This window comes from Aythya marila (genome assembly GCF_965140915.1).
Source record: "Aythya marila genome assembly, chromosome: W".
NCBI lineage: Eukaryota > Metazoa > Chordata > Aves > Anseriformes > Anatidae > Aythya > Aythya marila.
Window position 1 is genome coordinate 1,533,311 of NC_139081.1, and position 18,806 is coordinate 1,552,116.

The 18,806-nt window shown below is 44.3% G+C and overlaps 1 protein-coding gene across 1 annotated transcript in view; it reads right to left on the reverse strand.

The window, feature by feature from the left end:
- Window positions 1-18,806, reverse strand: part of LOC309889411 (netrin receptor DCC-like) — a gene marked incomplete at both ends in the record, with an annotated part of 358,394 nt that overhangs the window by 87,848 nt on the left and 251,740 nt on the right. Inside the window, one exon of the mRNA XM_082782226.1 lies at window positions 16,314-16,363. Within this exon, the coding sequence (XP_082638352.1) occupies window positions 16,314-16,363 (50 nt within the window). The remainder of the gene's footprint in view (window positions 1-16,313; window positions 16,364-18,806) is intronic.

The window sequence follows — 18,806 nt, forward strand, 5'->3', positions numbered from 1 at the left end:
TGGGAATATCTTCACTTTCATGGCGCTGGATCTGCCAGGCCAATACAGATGTGACAACACTGCTTTCATCGCCAGTGTGTAAGATGATTTTGATAAAAAATAGGTGTTTTCAGGGATTCCCTGGCATCAGAACAACCGTTTCTTTTACCAGGACGTTGGACGTGCCCCGTCACGTTTCCTTTTCCCTGCTCACGTCTGCCACAGGCCCTGATGGTGCAGCAGCGGCAGGCGACGTGCTGTGCAAGACAATCAGCAAAACCACCTCCGTGACCAACCTGCTCACTCACCAGAGACACTAAGTAAAGTTCAAGCACTGGCAACACTATTTACTGAGCTGCAGAACGGATGACAGTGTATAATATTGTCTATTATTCCAGATAAGAAAAGGATGAGAAGCAGTAAATCAGGCAGGATACAGGGTCCAGCTACGGCGGGAATTATCAGTGAGGTGAAATATTTTGGTTTGTAAATATCTTAACACAAATCCACACCGAAAGGCGGTAAGAAGTGCCAGAAATCCTTGTGATCGCTGTTATATTGGCGTTTTGTCACGGTCGGTAGCACGATAAGGTCTTGAGCCTGTGTTTGTACACGCCTGGAGTTCACAGTAATGCAGGTAATAACAACAGCAAGTGCGGTGATGTAACTTTTATTTTGCATGCCTGGTCTAATGAATATCTGTCCCTGGGGTGCTCAGCACACATATACTGGGGGGAGAGAAGAGCATAAAGTGTACACAACTGTAAATGTCAATGGCAAGGCAGCGCTCGCAATGGCACCCAGGGGCATAACGAGAAGTGGCGGAATAACATTAAGAAAGGGAAAATTTAGGGTTTTTCCTGAAAGACAGATAGTGATACCAGTGAGTTGTGTGCGAGGGACACTCGAGCAATCCCCCAGCTAATGCGGTGGGAAAACACCACCACTTAAAACACTTTACAAGTACCTGGGGGCAGTGGGGAGGAGCAAAAACCAACCCAAACCCATAAAACTGGCTGCTGGGAACGGCGGTACTTTAGCAGAGTGGCACCAGAGGACACAACAACTCCTTCCAGCTCTAATTTCAGTCATTTCATAGGGCAAACCTTGACCCAGAAATTATTTGCTGATTCACCATGACCGCCAAAACAACCCTCTTATATCCAAGCAGTTAACCTCAGCTACAAGTCCCTTGTACTCTGGCACAGCTGAGTATGTAACTTCATCACCAAAAGCACAAATAAAGATCCTCCTGCCACATTTATTGCTATGTTTTTCTGACGTTTTTTTTCTTTAAAAGGTCAATATGAAAAAAAAAATATCTTGAATTCTACCAATTAAAATGCAACAGTGAAAAGACCTAAGGATAATAAACCAACAGGATGCTATTTTTATTGATGCTACCTATTTCTTTGCAATTATTTGAGTACAAGAAATGTTATTTCATTAACCGTCCTGGGTATATATTCTGCAAGATGCTGCTGTTTTGTTTCTGGCCGCCTGGTCTATGCTGACAAATGGACAGAATTATCGAGCTTATGGGGAGAGAGACATTATTTTAAGGGATGGAGGGGCAACATGCCTCCTTCACCCCGGTCCGAGGCAATGGCTATCACCATCGCTCTTAAATTAATCGCAGCAGCTGAGCCAGGTCAGCAGTGACCCCAGCTAAGAGCCAGGGAACGCACACCATTCATTACAGACACACTTGCAACCAAGGGTGAATAAGGGAATATTTTCTCTTGGTGTTTTCTCCTGGACCAGCAGAACAAAGCCGTAACTTGTAATCACGGGCGCAGAATCTGGGAGAGCAAATGGGCTGGAATAGAGACATAAACCATGCAGAATGTGCGGGGACAGAGGACCTGCACCTCTGCATCGAAACTCGCTGTAATTACAGCTCTCCTGCTCCTGGAAGGCAAAATCAATACGGAGTTAATGGGGCTGCGATCCTGCCCACGCAGCAGAGGGGAGGAGAGCCGTGGCCGTGCCGATATGCACCCTACAGCCCAGCAGAGCAATGCTGGGGCGACTTCCCCAGGCCACAACAGCCCCAAGGAATGGGAAATCCTAGGGAAAACCATAGGAGGTGTGACACAGAGCTGGCTGCCACGTGCTGTCCCTGCTTTGGGAACAGCCTTTTTCCAGATACGGGGGTTGCCTGGCACTAATCTCCAATCTTTCCATCTTAGCACCGGCTTTCGACTCGCTTCTCGTGTTTGTTTTCGGCTGCCTTTTTGCTTTTTTACTCGAAATTGTTACAGAACAGGATGCGTTTGCACGTTTCTTTTATGCAACACACTAAAATGTTGCTGAATATCAAACATTCCTTAACTTGCTTGGCTTATAAACGAAAAATAAAAGCATAAAACAGCGAGGGATGGGTCTCTGTGAAGGCAGAAGACCCATTTTTCAAAACCTGGTGAACGCAACCACCAGCCAGAGGGCTGTGTAACCCCGTGCAGTGAAACTACAGTTTTCACACTGGTGAAAATGGACATTTTTGAGCCTTTTGGGACCCCAAGCACTGAGAAATGGAAACCCCAATCCACGGATATGTGTCCATCCCTGCCAGAATGCTCCTATATATTTTTTTTTTTTTTCATTTACATGCATTCTTCTTAAAAAAAATAAAAAAAAAATCACAGAAAATGTCAAAAAATCACATAAATCTGTACACCCCACTGCCAAGCTGCAGAAGGGAAATTTGTGTTCACAAATGGCACCGGGCCAATATAGCTGCGGATGGTAAAAGACCATATTGCCCACGTATCTCTGCATAAGAGGCAATTAAAATATGATGGTAGGAAATGCTAAAGAAAACGAGGGAAGCGCAAGCACTTGTTGTGCTTTATTTTTTTTTTTATATACGAAATAATACAATAAAAATAAAACCCAATTAAAAAAAAACTCTGCCAATGCTGCAAAAATCTTATGGCTCATTACAAGCCATCGGAAATCGAAGGCAGACAGACACCCAAATTATCTCCCAGCTTGAACCAAGTGTGCTCAGACTGAGTCCTGGAATGAATGACTTCTGGGTTTATGCCAGGCTACAGCTGGATCCCGCCTCGGTAAACTTTTACAAGCCATTCCAAAATTTCTCGTGGCTCATTTTGTCGTGCATCAGCGGAGGAAAAGGTCCTTGCCCTAATGAAATAGGTGTTCGCAATAAATGCTCAGCAGCTGGTTATATGACTGGACACATCACTTAGCTCCTTCCATATGCTCTCATTTCCCTATGTGTGTGGATAAAAGACCTTCAGAGGTTTGGGGAGCAGGGGAATGTGCAAAATTATATTTGCCATAGAACCTCCCTAAAATTAAATATGATTTTCTGCCTCTATTTCCGTACCCGTTTCTTTCTTATCTCGAGTATTTTTGAACTGCCAGTCACTCGAACCATCCTGACTTCCAGAGTTTAGATGCAAAACCATAAAATATCGAGCTCAGTGAAAAGAAATTAATGAGTGTTTTCTTTTTCAAGGGTATTCTCTGGCGAATAACACCAGCTAACCGACTGTGCGCCGGGCAAATTGCTGGCTGGGGTGATTAAATCAGAGCTTCTCAGAAGCAACGTGCCTGTCAGACTTCATCGAATTTGGTTACGTTAACAGAGTTTTACTTTCTTAAAATGTAATTAGCAATAAATTCAATGAGAGGCTTCGATAACATCGTTCAAAATAAATAGGAAATGAGAAAACGCCGGGAGGGACAAGAAGGTGCTGCGGGCAAAGCGCACCAGGGGGAGGAAAGCACACCAACCCAGCAGGTTTTTGGTGTTTTTTAAACATTTTATAATTAAATATATATATAAAAATCATGTATAAATAAGTATATATGTATAAATATGTCTGTATAATTCGAAGGAAAAGCCATGTAAGGTTTTTTTCTAAAAAGACCCCGTGAAATGCTGCAAAGAGCACCGAAGGCTGCATTGCTCCGCGGGGGCAAGCGGTGCTCGGAGCAGCCAGGAAAAGTCTCCCCTTGTCCTGAAGGACTTCCAGGACTTTAGGAACACGACTTATTCATAAGCTTTTAACTAGTCTTAGGATTAGAGGCCCCTGCATTTGACCGAGCCAACTTAATTCTCTTGTGTCTGTAAGGAAATGTTCTCGGGGTGTCCACGGGATTGGCTTCCCGCAATTAATCCCGATTCTCGGCTAATTCTAAAATCTTATTAAGCCCAGAAAGGGCTTAATGCCTGACAGCATCCATCACAGCAAGGGTCTGAGGGACATCCCCAGCCTGGGCTGCAACCTGCAGCTCCCCTCTGCTGCCTGCAGCCTGCCTTTACTGCAGCAAACCCACCCCAAAAATAAATAAGAACAGCAGATGTTGGTGCTTCAGCACAATGATGTTTGGACTCTTTTTTCTTTTTTTTTTACAAGCATATTTAGGCTCTGCACTCGACTGCGGCACGTAGCAGCTCCGACGAGGTTTTTAAACAGCTGGAAACTTCAGAAAACTTCAGTAGGGATGCTGGATATAATGAACACTTAAGCGGAGCTGCAGAAAACCTGTGCTGAAAATAAACTCATGAATATGCAGGAGATCGACTAAAGTTTGTTGCGGGATATTGGGGGGAGCAGTTACGGTTAAATAGCGGGTAAAGAAACAGAGAGCAAGCAAAAAGAGTGAGGTTTTTGGTTAAAAGCAACATGTTTGATGCTGGAGTCACTGGAGGAGCAACGACTCCTTGAGCAAAGGCAGCGAAACCTCTGAACCGAAGGATGCTGAAGCAGTGGGACCTGGGGGACCGAATTACCTGTGGGACTGAGGAAGACATCAGCCTTGGGCAAAAAGGCTCCAAAAATGTCCACGAGAAATTTCCACTGCTTCTTTTTAGTCCCTATCAGGAGACAGAGCTCCCCAGCTTTCCTCCTGGGCTTTCCACGGCACCAGCAACTTGCAAACGCCGATGAAATGAATTTATACGTTCATTTACCCGTTTATTTTCACAGCACCCTCGTGGAAGGGATGACGTTATCCCCTTCTTCCACTCGAGTGGGAAAGATTAAGCTCTGCTACTTTGGGGTGCCCCCTTTCAGAGAGGAAACCTGGCTGTTTTAGGGGAGTTCATCAAAGGTCGGCTGCTAGACGGCACAATCAACTGGAAATAACTCACGAGTCCTCGGATGCGTCCCGTGAATAACGATTTAGAGGATTAGAGTTATTTCTTGCACAAACCTGCCTCTTGGAATAAAAAGCAGGGGATGTATTTATGCATTTATTTATGCGTTCCCCCTCCAAAAAAGCCACAGGGCCAAAAACACCGGTGGCATCCAAAGCTCGGGCAAGCCAACCCTGGCTGGCTGCTGAAAGAAACCGTGCAGAAGAGGTGTTTGGGGACACGGGGATGAAAAGGAAGCCTCGCACTCAGAGCCAGCTTAGGAGGCTCTCTATTACACCTGAAATGCTATCGGTAATTTCTCGCTCTGTTTATTTGCTCCCCCAAAATTGACTGTTGAAGTGGCGTGTGGCTGCGCAGGGAATCGTATCGGTGCCGTGGGACGGGAGCAGGCTGTGCTAAAGAGCTGCACGGCTCCTGGCGGCTGCAGGATGAGATGCTGAGGACAGGCAGCAGCGCTCGGGGACTGTCTGACATGCAAATAATAATAAAACGCCAGTGTACAGACACCGCCGTGGACTGTCATTGCCTGGCGGCTGATAGGGGATGAGAGGAGGCATGGAGCTGAGGAGCGAGCTTGGTCCTGCTTCACGGTCTGAATATTGTCATAAAAAAATGTCATTCCCCTCTTCCAGCTTCTCGAAGATGAAGATTTATGAAAAGGGAGACCACTTCAGCAACCCCGGGCTGCTTATCGATGGGTTGAGGACAGCGGAAAGTAAAAGGAATGATTTCCAAGTGGGAAGTTTCCATCATTAAATGAAGGACCGCTGAGCTCTCATGTGGGTGCAGGAGTTTCAAGGAGGCTCACGCTTCACCAAAACCACAACTTTATATCTGACAGCATCTGCGTGGAGGTTGAATGCCCTTGCATTTATGTACATGAACCTTACAGCTTTCATTAACCCGTCTTTGCTCTCAAAACAGGTGAAACCCCTGCTCTCGATGCTGCTTCTCATCCTGCTCACCCAGGATCTGGGATGCTCTGGGATCACACTGCCCACCTCCCGATGCTGTAGCACAAATCCTGCGGCACAGACCCTCACACCCCATACCCAAAGCATCCTTACTTTGCTCTCAGCGAGTTCACACAGCGCTGGATGCTGCTCCTCACCTCCTCCAGTGTGTTTCTCTCACTTGGACTTGCCTGGGTTCGCCTTCTCTGCATCATTTGTGTCTTCAGCTCCGACACCACTGCTACTCCCTTTTACAACCCTGCTGTTCTTTTCTTTTCCTTTATTTATTTATTTATTTATTTATTTATTTTTTAATTGCAAGATGTTCCCCAGTCAAAACAATTCCAGGAGAGGCATTAGAGCACGGAGGACTAAATAACAAAGAAAACCACGGAAAGCCACGTGCGATGCAATCTGGCAGCGCTGCAAAATTAAAACTGAGCGAGGCAGAACTGGAGATGAGTGAATTATTTACAGCGAGCAATTTGTCTTCCTGTCTGCTTGCGGACAAGGAACTGGCTTGTTTCCTCCGGCTCATTCAAGAGATGGGAACAAAACGGTACTTTGGGATTCCCTGCTACACGCTAAAAGGCTGAGAGAAATTCAACCTACAGGTCACCTAGGATTACGTCTGCTTCTTATTGAACAAGTATGGAAGCATTTTGATGGTGAAAATTTGGATAATCTGGTTTCTGCCCAGCAATGCCCATGGTTTGGGGCTTTGGCATTGCGTACCCTGTGCAGCTGGCTCCCATCAGGGCACAGTAAATAACAGAAATAACAGAAATAATATAAATATCGTTGTGCTCCTAGGCAGAATGAGCACTTTGAACCACCTTGTTCTCAGTGAATAGGAGGAATAGAGGAGAAACTTGGAAATTATCGCACTTGCTGGCTCCAACGTGTGATTCTGGAAGGCCCTGAAATCCCTAATTCGAGGCCAAATCGTACCGGCGATCAGAAAACTGACAAACCTATTTTGAAGACGCTTACGTAACTTCAAAATGAAATCGGGCTTCAGCAAGCTACGAATTTGGGGAACGGAAAGTAGGGCACTGCCACAGACAGCTGGAGCAAACCCACAGCATTGAAACCTCCGCTCCATAAACCAGCGGGGATTAAAGCGCAGACCTGCCAGTTCTCAACCCAAAGCATCCCCTCTTTCTATTAAGTTTTGATATTTTTTTTTTTACAAGCAGCTCTGCCACATTCAGATGTTTCCTCTGGTATTAAAAAACAATGCTGTGCTTATCAGGACTACCGCGACGCCAGCAATTTGCAAGGAACGTGTTTATAAATGCACCGACTGTTTACCCCAACACATCAAATTAAGGGGAAATATATTTAGGAACAGATTTGTGCTGCTTTGGCTGGTGTGATTATAAATTATTTTGTCAGCCTCGCTGCCTAATTGCTAAAGGATAAGGATCTCTTAAGGGAAAAAGCAAATATTAGAACAAGCAGAGAGCAGGCTTAGTGCCTGGGAAGCACATGAGTGTGAACCAGCCCCTCGATCTCTGGCTCACCCTCGCCATCATCACAGTGTTTTTTGGAGAAATCTTCTCTTTCTGTTTCTTCTTTCCAGCCCGATGAGTCAACATGGGGCTTTGCACAAAGAGAAACGGGAGGGAGCTTTTCAAGGCTGGGCTTTCACTGTGTAAATCTCCGATTTGGAAGAAAACCATCGTTCAGTCACTCACCCAAAGGAGATATTACAGGTCAGAAGTATTTTTTTTCCTGCTAGAAATGCGAATCAGGCAAGTTCCTTCTTTCAGTGTGCATTAAACACCCTTTGTCTTTTCGCTTTGGTTGCAACATTTGATGGCCAAATGCTTGGTCATGGCAGGTCGGCACCCATGGGGAAAATTACTGTTTAGCATCACCCTAAACCAAAGGTAAATACAGCTGTACACACATCAATAAATAAAAAAATAATAAATAAATAATAAAAAACAATCTCCTTTGACTGAATCCATCGCTCTGTGCATGTCATATGCCACGGGCTGATTTTTCAACCTGCATTGACGTTAGGCACAACCGCACAGAGCATTGAGAGTACCTCGCCCCAGTCCTTTACCAGATTATACAGAAGTTAAAAAAAAAAAAAAAGTCAACTGAAATATTCATGATTCAGCAAAATCACTGATTTTTTAATTTTTTTTAATATCCTGCAACTTATTTTTTGCTCAAAATTTAGAAATGGAGTCTGTTCTTCTTGGTTTTTATTTAATATTAGTGCCTTCTTCATACCATGGTTCTTAAGCACGTCCAAACCGTAGATGTAGAGTAAATATAAAAAGATAAAACGCCATGTAAAGATATCATGCACTTTAGGTGAAGATGGACTGCATGAAACCAACCTCATCCCGGCGCAGAGCTAAAAGCTTCAAAAGTTGCACGTGCGGAAGCGCAAAGCATTACCACGATAATGCTTCAAATATTGCTCATATTAGAAGGGAGATGGGTGTTTTAAGCTGGGATCTTTCTTTCCAAAGCCAAGCAGAGTTTATGTTTTCCTGCACAGGGACAGGAGCCTACAAACATTTTGGCTCCTTCCCCATAGGTCCCATCGCGCCGGGGCATGGCAGCAGCCGGTATTGGCTCCCTGTGGCCGCCCGCAACCTTGCCTTTCTCCTTCCCCGGCTCTTTATGGCTTCTCTCAGAGATACCCGGGAACACAGAGCTCTACTAATCAGTGTCATAGCTCGTTAATTTGGTTTATTGGTCTCTGGGTAAGCCTCGCATGCTGCACCGTTCGGCAGGCGCCGAGTCTTTATCATTAAGAGATAACTGCCCAGAGCTCCCGCTCGGCGTGTTGCCTGCTGCATTAAGTGGCTTAATAGTACCGCTAAATTTATCCTAAATGAAAAGGTGGCCGGAACATTCATCACCTCGAACAAGGTTTAATCAAATCCCATAACATAATGAACCTGCCCAGGTTTGACACCGTAACCTTTGAGGGTTTCTGTGCGCTCAGCGGCAAGGTATCAGACGGGGACGATGCTCTTCAGTTCTCACACTACTCAAGATAAATAGCTGGAAAAAGCTCTTGGAACTTGTGCCACGCAAGTATTTTGACGGCCACAATTACAGTGCTTCCCTGATAACGACACATCTTCCAGCTTCATTAGTTCAAGGGATATTTACAGAGAGAATGACCCCCAAACAGTTCTGGTCTCAGAAATGCGGATAATTAATATTAAGAGAAAGTATCGATCCATGAGCCATCAGAAACTTTTCTGCTCTTAAAGGTTAAGCTCAGAGCTTGTTTCTATCCTTCCCTAATAAGTAATACATTTAAAGGTTAAAGATCTCTTGCTTGACGGTCTTCTCCTTAAGTAGTATCTTTAAAGGTTACTAGCATTGTTTCTAGAGGACACTTCACTAAATAGTGGCGACAGTCACTTTGATTTTACCTTTGCTTCTTCTAAACCACTCAGTATCGATTCCGACACGAGATGCTCCTGGACATCATTCATATTTACTTTCCCAACTTGGATAAATTCTCTGAACGTTCATCATAGTTTCAGAAACAACGCTATTTTACCCTACGTTGCTCCATCTGGCAAGAGAAGAAAAAACAATTTTATCTTTCCTCCAATCTCACTTTCCAGTATACGCAGCTCATCTTTCCCTGCTGCCATAACATTTACATATATCTGAAGAGTTCCAGCCTCCACGGTGCTTTACAAACATTAGCTAATTACAGAAATTACCACGTTTTTCACACTTGGCAAATATCATGTTAAAATCCAGCTTAACCACCCTGCTGGCTCTTCAGCCTTGCTGTACAGAAACGTCACCAGGCAGTGCGATAGAGTTAGCAGAGGAAAGCTTCTCCTGATTTTTTTATACTCATCGATTCAGCCATCATCCCTGCTGGAAGGAGAGGTTTGGGGGATGGCAGTTTGTTTGACTGTCTGGCTTAGCTCTATCACCTTGATTTTCCCCCAAAACCACCATCAGAAGGACAGTTTCGGTATGCAGAAGTGCCTCAATTAGCAATTTTGTTCGTATTTTGGTAGCAGTGCTCTCAGCGAGTCGATACCCGGGAAAGATGCTCAGCATCCCAGCAGGACTTGGGACAGCAACGTCCCCTTGCCAGCACCTTGCACACCCTGCTGCTTTCTTAGGTAGATTTAAGCTTAACTGGCGAGAAAATGTATAATTACCATGCTCATTTGGGAGAAAAATGCCTCCCGTGCCAGCTAAATGTCTGACATATGATGATGAAAGGCTCTAAGCAGGATAGATGGCACCTACTTGAAACAGTCTGTCCAGCCTTAAAAGAAACATCCTTGCTTGCTATTGCTTCGTCATAAAGGGCCCAATCCATCCTCATCCTTCAGGGAGCCCGCGGCGCTGCACCGCCGTGATGTACAGCTCAGCAACAATTCCTGCGAAGCTTTGGATGCATTTATGGCACATTTTAATGTACGTTTAGCAGCAGAGCAATTTTAAGCAGCTAAGCTAAATGCAGCCTGACAGAATGGTTGATCTCCGGGGCTGTGCACCGCTTGTCTGCAGCGCAAAGCAGCCTTCAGACCCAGATGCTAAGGAAAGAAAAAAGTATATTTTTTTTTTCCAGTGGCAGCATCTGGCTCCGGTGTGTCACGGAGCATCCCAAGGCAAGTGTCTTCCAGTCTGCATCCTCCTCCGCAGCAGCAGAAAACAATTTGGGGATCAAAATTGGAGTGAGGAGGAGAGGAACGAGTAACATCTTACCCTAAAATGATGAAAGCTTTGTGCCACAGGTTGCTGAAGAGCTGATAGTTTGGTGATGACGTTAATTTGGGGACCATTCAACATCATTTAAGATTCCATCTGAGCAGCAAACCTTTGTGTAGGTGATGGAAAAGTTCAGACACGAGGTTTGTTTTCTTTAGGTCCCAGGTTAACGTAAAGCATCCCATACAAGAGCGCCTATAGAGCAGGCAGTCGGATGCCTAACTTCGATTGTCTAAGTCTTTTGCATAAAATTATTAAGAAAAGGGACAGAAAAATTGCATAAAAAAAATCAGTCTGATAGAAAAAGTACAGGTAGCCCAGAAGGATCCATCTATTAGGACATTTAGTGGCACTCAGCACCTTAGGCGCCGTTCTCCATTACAAAATGTTAACGAGTTTGAAGACGATTAAAAACGGAGCTCGCTGATGGGATGCTGACCGCATTGTGCCCTTGTCTGGGCTCCTCACAACATCAGGCTCAGCCACGAATCCAGCTCAGCCATCGGGGTCCAGCACCGCAGCCCCCTGGACATCCCTCCGCAACCCCACAGCCAGATTTACTCTAAAATCAGGCAATTTTTGTCCCCATTTTTGTCCAACTTCAACACCACCCTGCAGCCCTGAGCGGGTCCAAGTGGCCATGAATATGCAGCATCTCCAGAAGCCACGGTTGCGAGGTGCTTAAGCAGTGTGAAATTAAATGATTTGTTCGGGGCGGAGGTCCTGCTACCCGCCAGCCTACCCCTTTTGACAGCAAGAGACGCTCGCCGTAGCTGCAGAGAGTTCAAGGTGTTGCGTATTACAAAGATTTTGCTAGGAATAATTGACCACATGAGGCAAGAAGCAGGGAAGAGTTTTGCTCGGTGAATGTTAAACAACACAATTATTCAGCGTAACGAGCTAAGGATAATAGGAAAGAGCTGCAAATGTGGTATTCAAGGGTACAACCCACGGCTAGCACTCGCTTAAGCCAAATTCTCCTTTGTTAAATTTGAAACAAAAGCCTCTCTTTTCCTACCGCAAGCCAGTGATGAAGACAATGAAGAATCTTCTTCCCCCAGTTTATTTATGGCACTTCCAAAAACCTCATAAACGTCAGAGATGTTGGGTAGCAAACATTACAGGGCATGACGACAATGAACTTTTTATTTATAAAGACAAAGATGCGCACCCATGAAACGATAGAAAAAAGAGATTTGTTAGCATTCTCCTAATCTTCACGCCAGGTTTCCATACAAAGCCTCTTCTACAGGATAATTGACGGGAGTTTTGTATAAAATAGTGTTTTAAAGGTGACTTTCTGGGCACTTTTTGTGATGTCCTCACCTGCACTCTCCCTCCACCGCTGCTCCGTGGGCCCGCTTTGTCAACGAAATGAAACACGGCGCAAAATAGCGACTTCAAGCAGTGCTTTGGGATCACACTTGTCCTCTTTAACACGTTTTTTTTTTTTACAGAAAGGTTTTCTTTTAGAAGACAAAAAGGTTGGCAATTTGTTTAGCTTGAAACTGCAAGTCCTGGACTTTTTTGTTTTCCAGCCGCCTGCTGTGAAAACGGTCCCCTTCTTTGACCTCTGCTGACGAAGGTTTGGTAATTGTCCCATTGTTTTTGAGCAATGTGCTCCGTGTTTTTTCTAGAAGGAGAAGCTATAGGTGCAGGTATTTCTTTGACAAAACTCTATTAAGCGTTGGACGCGTCCTTCTCCTTAGCAAAGAAGGCTATTTTCAAACGAAATAAACTAGAAATGAGTCTCTTCTTAGGAACAAGCCACACGTTAGTAAAAAGAGAGGGCAAAAAAGGGCATTTTCAGCTTTCATGTTGAATCAGGTTCACGCCCAGAATTTAATGGCAACAGACATATGCACACCTACGTGCGTATCCTTCCCATCACTGCTCTTTCTTTTGGCCAAACTGGACGCTACACATAATTAATTCATAGGAAAAGAAAATCGGGAATCATGTAGAAAGCTTTGAAAGAGGATTTCTTCCTGAAATAACTCTTGGTCGCTTGCTACCAAGAGGCCAGCAGTGGTTATTTCTAATAACCAGCCAGCGGTGATTACGAGCCCCCGTGCCTTTCGCCGGTTTCTCAGATCAAATTCTCCTCTTAATTGTCTCAGCCACGTCTGCGTTGCGATTTACAGTGAAATCTCTTTTAGGCAGGGAACTGTATTTCTGTCCCAGTCCTCACCGTTATCAATTCTGATCTGACTGAGGTCTCCAGTCCCAGAGCCCCATCAATATTAAGCAATAATCACGGTAATAGTAATTCACGTCGAGCATCTTCCATTTGCTTGGCCGTCTCCGTCATGTTATTAAATTAATAGATCTGCCAGCACCAAAGAAAAATAGCAGCGAGACAGAAATCTTATTAAACCGGAGATAAAAATTTAAACAATTCTGCAAACGACCAAAGCAAAGTCTTGGGTCTCTTCTGTGCACGGCTCAAACCCGGTTAGCAAACCATGACGGCTGGTTATTTGTTTTGATTGCATCAGTCCGTGCTTTTTAAGCGTTTAATTGAATTAATTCTCAGCAAGGGCTGCCAAGAGAAGAAAAACAAGAAGACGGGCAAGACAAAGACTGCAGAAGTGCAACAGGAGGCTGGGTTATCACAACCTTTTACAAAGGTGAGAAACTGCGTACTTCGCCTTGTTAGGAGTCACATTAAAAAAAAAAAAAAAGGGAAATAGCATTTCGGGGCACGATCTTTGAAGATGGTTCTGCTTGAAAGAAAACTTTTTATTCCTTGAGATTTAGTGAGCTTAGCTCATTTCTGCTATATTTGCTGTTTCTGGTTGCCTAGATGTAGATATTTCAACTCTATTCCCATCTTACAAGGATTTTATGTGGTATGTGGGTATGGGCACTTCCCTACATCGTCCCTACCTGCAGGATGCGGTCCAGGAGAGCGCAGAACAATTCCACATCACTTTTTCTTTCCAGTAAAGATCCACGATACACCCTTCAAACACCTTTTTACACAGCTGCCAGCCTGCGAGCTTTTAAAACTGATACTCTCCATCAACAGTGGGTGCTTTGGAAAGCCATAGATCTCCTGAGCAGAGGATGAATTTTGGAGCAGAGGCTCACAGTAGACTCTTTTACCCCACCTGTACAAAATAACTCTACCTGTAAGTGCAAATAACCCTATAATACATCCCAAGGTGGGAGCATCCGTGCCCCATCCCATGCAGCATCGTAACCCGTGTCTTATTTTCTATTTTTGTTCAAAGTGCTTCAAAATGGAAACGCTCAGCCTAAAAGGTCACTAACCATGATCAACTGCTCGGTGACATTTTACCTTGAGAGTAAGGAAGGAAAAAGTAAACACGAAGCTTTGGAACAAGATGCGCCAAGACGACAATGCCCTTTGGGCACTGCTTGTAAGACGAAAGTAACTGCAGCAGAGGGAATTTTGAAATAAATAAATAAAGATCCAGAAGGTTTGATGTCATGAAAGCAAGCAGGGAAGAAAAAGATCAGCCTGACAGGTACTCAGTGGTCCCGACGGATCGGAGATCCCATAAATGTTTCTTAAATTGCGGTTTATCCTAGTCAGTGAGCTTTGGGCTCCTGTTTTTGGGCAGCTGTGCAAATGGATGTGGTGAAGATAACGTCCTAGGGGACGTGCTGATAAGACACAGATGGGTGGGAATTGCACCTTTCTTTCACATGCTGAAATTTGAGCTTTGCAATGTCCTAACGAGCCAGTGAAAATCAATGAAATGAGCTCCAAAACAAGAGCTTCTGCAGTGCCGGTAAATGTGAGGAGTAAATAAAAAGGAGCAATCTCACCCATCTCTCCGAAAGCATTCAGAAGTAGCACTCATCAAGCACGAAGCGCAATTAACACCTATTATGTACAATATTATCTTACGAAAGAATATTAGCCCACTCCATCATGGAAATGGTACAGGTTTTTCTAAGAAGGGAATTACGGCATTGAAATGAAACAAATGAACGCTTCCGAAGAAAATTGAGATGTGCTCATCGGAATAAGCAAGACGACAACAGACCTACCTGCACGTGGTGCGTATAACCCCATCAGTAAGATATTTCTTCCCCACCCCTCCTTTCCCTCAGGACCAGCTCTGCTTCTCGTTATTCCCAGAGATTTTTCTGTTTAATCATGCCACAGTTACATCTATTACAGACGTTAATCTGCAATCAGGGAACAGCTTCTGCTGTTCTCTCCTCCGTTGAAGTGGCACTCCTGTTGCTGAAGCCTCTCTGAAAAAAAATCACTGCTTCTCTTTCGAACATTTTTGGGGTGTTTCAGGGCTTATTTTAATGAGATCTTGAAAGGAAATGAGGCTTTTCATTCCCACGTGCATGGGAATATGTGGTGTGTCCACCTGAGGAGCTCACCAATACATTTTTGATGCTTCTCCCCACTTCCCTTAAATGCCATGAAGTCTCACATTGTTGAATATGACATGGAGAAAGAAGGAGTTGGGTTGAGAATGACCCAGTTGGTGTCCCCACATAGGGAAAACCTACAGCACTGGTAAACTTGTTACAGGACAGGAGAATCCGTGCAGGACCTGCACAGCAGGAAAGCTCCGAGGTGCCATGGCTCTGCAGCAGGATCAAAATTCACTTTTTGAATCCTATTTATACATTAGACAAAGCTGTTTTATAAAATTATTCACATTACTGGTCACACACAGCTCCATTTTGCATAGGAAAATACCACAGCACCTGATTGCCTTTTATCTTTTTCTCACATGAACCTCCAAGAGATCAGAATACATGGTTTTGTTCACGGTTTTGCTACGATTCACTGATTTTCAGTTAGTAATATACGAGTTTTTTCTTGCCTTTGTTTCTGTCTCCTCATGCCAATGCTGAAATATGGCACGGAAATGTTTTAAAAAAACAACACGGAGTTTTTCTTCTAATGAGATTTCACCCGAGACGCTTTTGTGCGAGTCAATGCACACAGGTAAGCATGCAAGAAAGCAAAAATAAATCCTCGCAGAACTCCTTAAGATCGCAAAAACGGTATTTTGATCCTTTCAGGTATGGCCACCCTGACCTTTTTTGCCCTTTACAGTGACACAGGACAAGTTGCAATGGCAATCCCAAGGAGGGATTGCCCAGGGGGAACAGAAAACCTTTTGGTAGACACACTTTTACTCAGAGAACCACATTCCTTAATCATGCTCAGTAACACAGCTCCAAGTACACCAGAATAACACCCAAAAAGCCACAGAGGAGCAAATTCCTCCTTGATTCTTAGCATTGACAGCACCCCAGGCTAATCTCATTCATCGACTACCACCCACCTCTGCTGGACTGATGCTGTAGTAGGGCTTTTTTTTCCTAATTAAGAAGTTTTGGAGCATAGGTGACATTTGGGCCTGTGGAAAGGAAAAGCGGAACGCCTCCCAAAATCAAATTCAGCCTCAGAGGAGGGATGAGATGCAGATGGTGGAGATGCAGAGCCTACCAAAAGCAGGGACACCTGCACGCAGGATCACCGGCCACGAGATGCTGAGCACGGGCAGACTTACCCTGGAGTTGACCACTTCCAAGGAGACGTTCTGGGGCATCGCACTGGGCACTGAAAGGGAAGAGAAACAGAGAAGTGGGACAAGGTGCCATCAATAGCCAAATCCCAACAAGCTACACCCAATATTTCTCCCGTCGGACAGAAAGGAGCGTGTTTTTTTCCATGTGGTTTATAATCTGCTCACAAGCATGCACATCATCCAGGTGGCACTTCAGAGGTCCCCTAGGGAGAGAAAAAACCAACTGCATCTGCTCATTCCTTCTCGTTTGTGATAGACCTATTAGCAAACCCTTTAAACAGCCATTCAGCGGGTTCCCTGCAGTGACACCGACTACTTGAATTCATTTCTTTGTTAGCATCTCGGTCGAAAAAGGGTAGGAGCAGGGCAGAATTTTTTCTGGTATTTATTCATCAAGGTAAGTGCATTTTGAGGACGCATCACACGCAGACTGACCGGACGCCCCTCTCACTGCTACCTTGCTTGTAGAAGGATGCTAGGAGGGAAAAAGGGCATTTTTTCTCCAGATATTACTTAAAAAGCAGCGTTTTCCATTAAGGCTGCAATGTGACAAAACAGCCATTCAGGTCATCCGCAACCAAGTACTTCCTGACAAATTTCTTCCTGTTTTCCACTCTGCATATATCTCTTTCCAATCTGCTCGTACAAGACCAGTTCAAATGTATATTCATTCCTCCAGCAGATGGCCAATATTAATTCAACTGCTGAGGAGCCAAGAGCTTTACAAATATGTTCTTAGTTGTGATGCATCAGCTCCCTGACATGCACCTCAAGCTTTATTTCCCTTCTAGAGAAATATTGCCTGCCTAAGTTGGCCCTGAATTTGCAAAAAAAAAAGAACTGAAAAAGGCCCATGGTAAATACCCAATTTAAGAAGAGTTGGCAGCCTGATGCATTAGGGCAAATGAGAGAAAATGATTTTTCAGTGTACAGTTATGAATACATCAAGCCAAAGCTGTGCTCTTTAAACCATTTTTATGTGACGTTAACAAGAGCACTCGGGCAAAATTATTGTTTCAGCTGCCCGTGTTTAAATTGGTTCAGCAAAGATCTACACCAATGATCTCAGACCTGAAGCATCTCAGAGATCGAATGAATTAATTTTGTTTATTTAAACGGCGTTAAGAAGTGTTTGGTTTATTGTCGACAGCTACCTGAATGGGAGAAAGACTTCTGGTTGTAGGGAATAATTTAATAGGGAATAATTTAATAATTTAATAGACCTGTGAGCTAGAAGCCATGTAGAAAGGGGACATAATGTTCATCTTCAGTGAAAAATGGAGGAGAGTGGCACCTTTAGCACCAAGCAAAACGTGGACATGACTCATTTTGTAACTTGCTTTGGCCAAAACTTCTGGGACTGAGGAGAGAATGAATGGGTGAAAGCCAACGTATTATACCGAGGGCACGATGGGGACCACCTTGAAGCATCCTCAGTGCACAGGATTGATCCTGCAGGAAGGATTTGAGTCAGCCAGAGCTAAGTCATTTGCCAGGGCCAATAACAAAATAATGGGAAATAAGAGGAAAAGCAACAACAGCTAACCAGGAGGGTCCTGCTGCCAGCAAAGTCCCGCTCTGATACCGTTGGATTTAGGAAGGCTCCGTGGAGCATAAAAATTTAAAAAAAAAAATATGCATTTGAATCACAATAGCCTGAAAATTCATTGTCTGGGGGCAATGGTACAGCAAAGTGAGCAGCTGTGATGGCATAGCAAAGGGTGGCTGAGCCACCTTTCCTCTTCGTTGATGACTTTTATGTTTTATGGCCGCTACGCATTATTCTCCTACCAGATAAACTTATCTTCATTTTTCCTTTTCCATTTTTTGTTTGTCTTTATTTTTCTGATTATTTCTCTTTGGCGAACACTTGTCGTATTACCCACTTTTGTTGCACTCGTACATAATTGATGCACGCTTTATCTTTCCTGCCAGATCTTTGATCAATAAGAGAAATAAATCCAGCCCTGACCCAGCATCAAACTCAATCCCTTCCACGGCAATGCCGGGCGTCTTCATTCCTTGTTTTCCACTCTGAGTTTTCTGCTTTACTAAATGGGAGACCCCGATTTAATGTCTGGGGTTGCACAACCATCAGCCAATTCCCCTGGCAAACCAAGCGCTGGAGAGATTACAATTACGTCCTCTGCTTTTCCTTCTTGATCGAATAAAGCAATCGGATGCACCTGGTAAAACTTTTGTGGATGATTCCCAGCTTGATGATGCCGAGAAATTAGAGCAGAACTCATTTCATCGATACGCAATGAGCAGAGACGGATGCATCCAGGGATAAATTCAGCCCCTTCGTCTTGGCACGAAGCTGGGTGAGATGAGCCTCACTGCTGGTGATGGGAAGAACATTTATATGCAAAGCACTGAGTTTTGGTACTTCTAACTGGTAGAAATAATAATAATAAGAAGAAAAAGAATGGTTCAGTTGGAAGAGCCCTTCAAAGCTCATCAAGTCCATGGGTG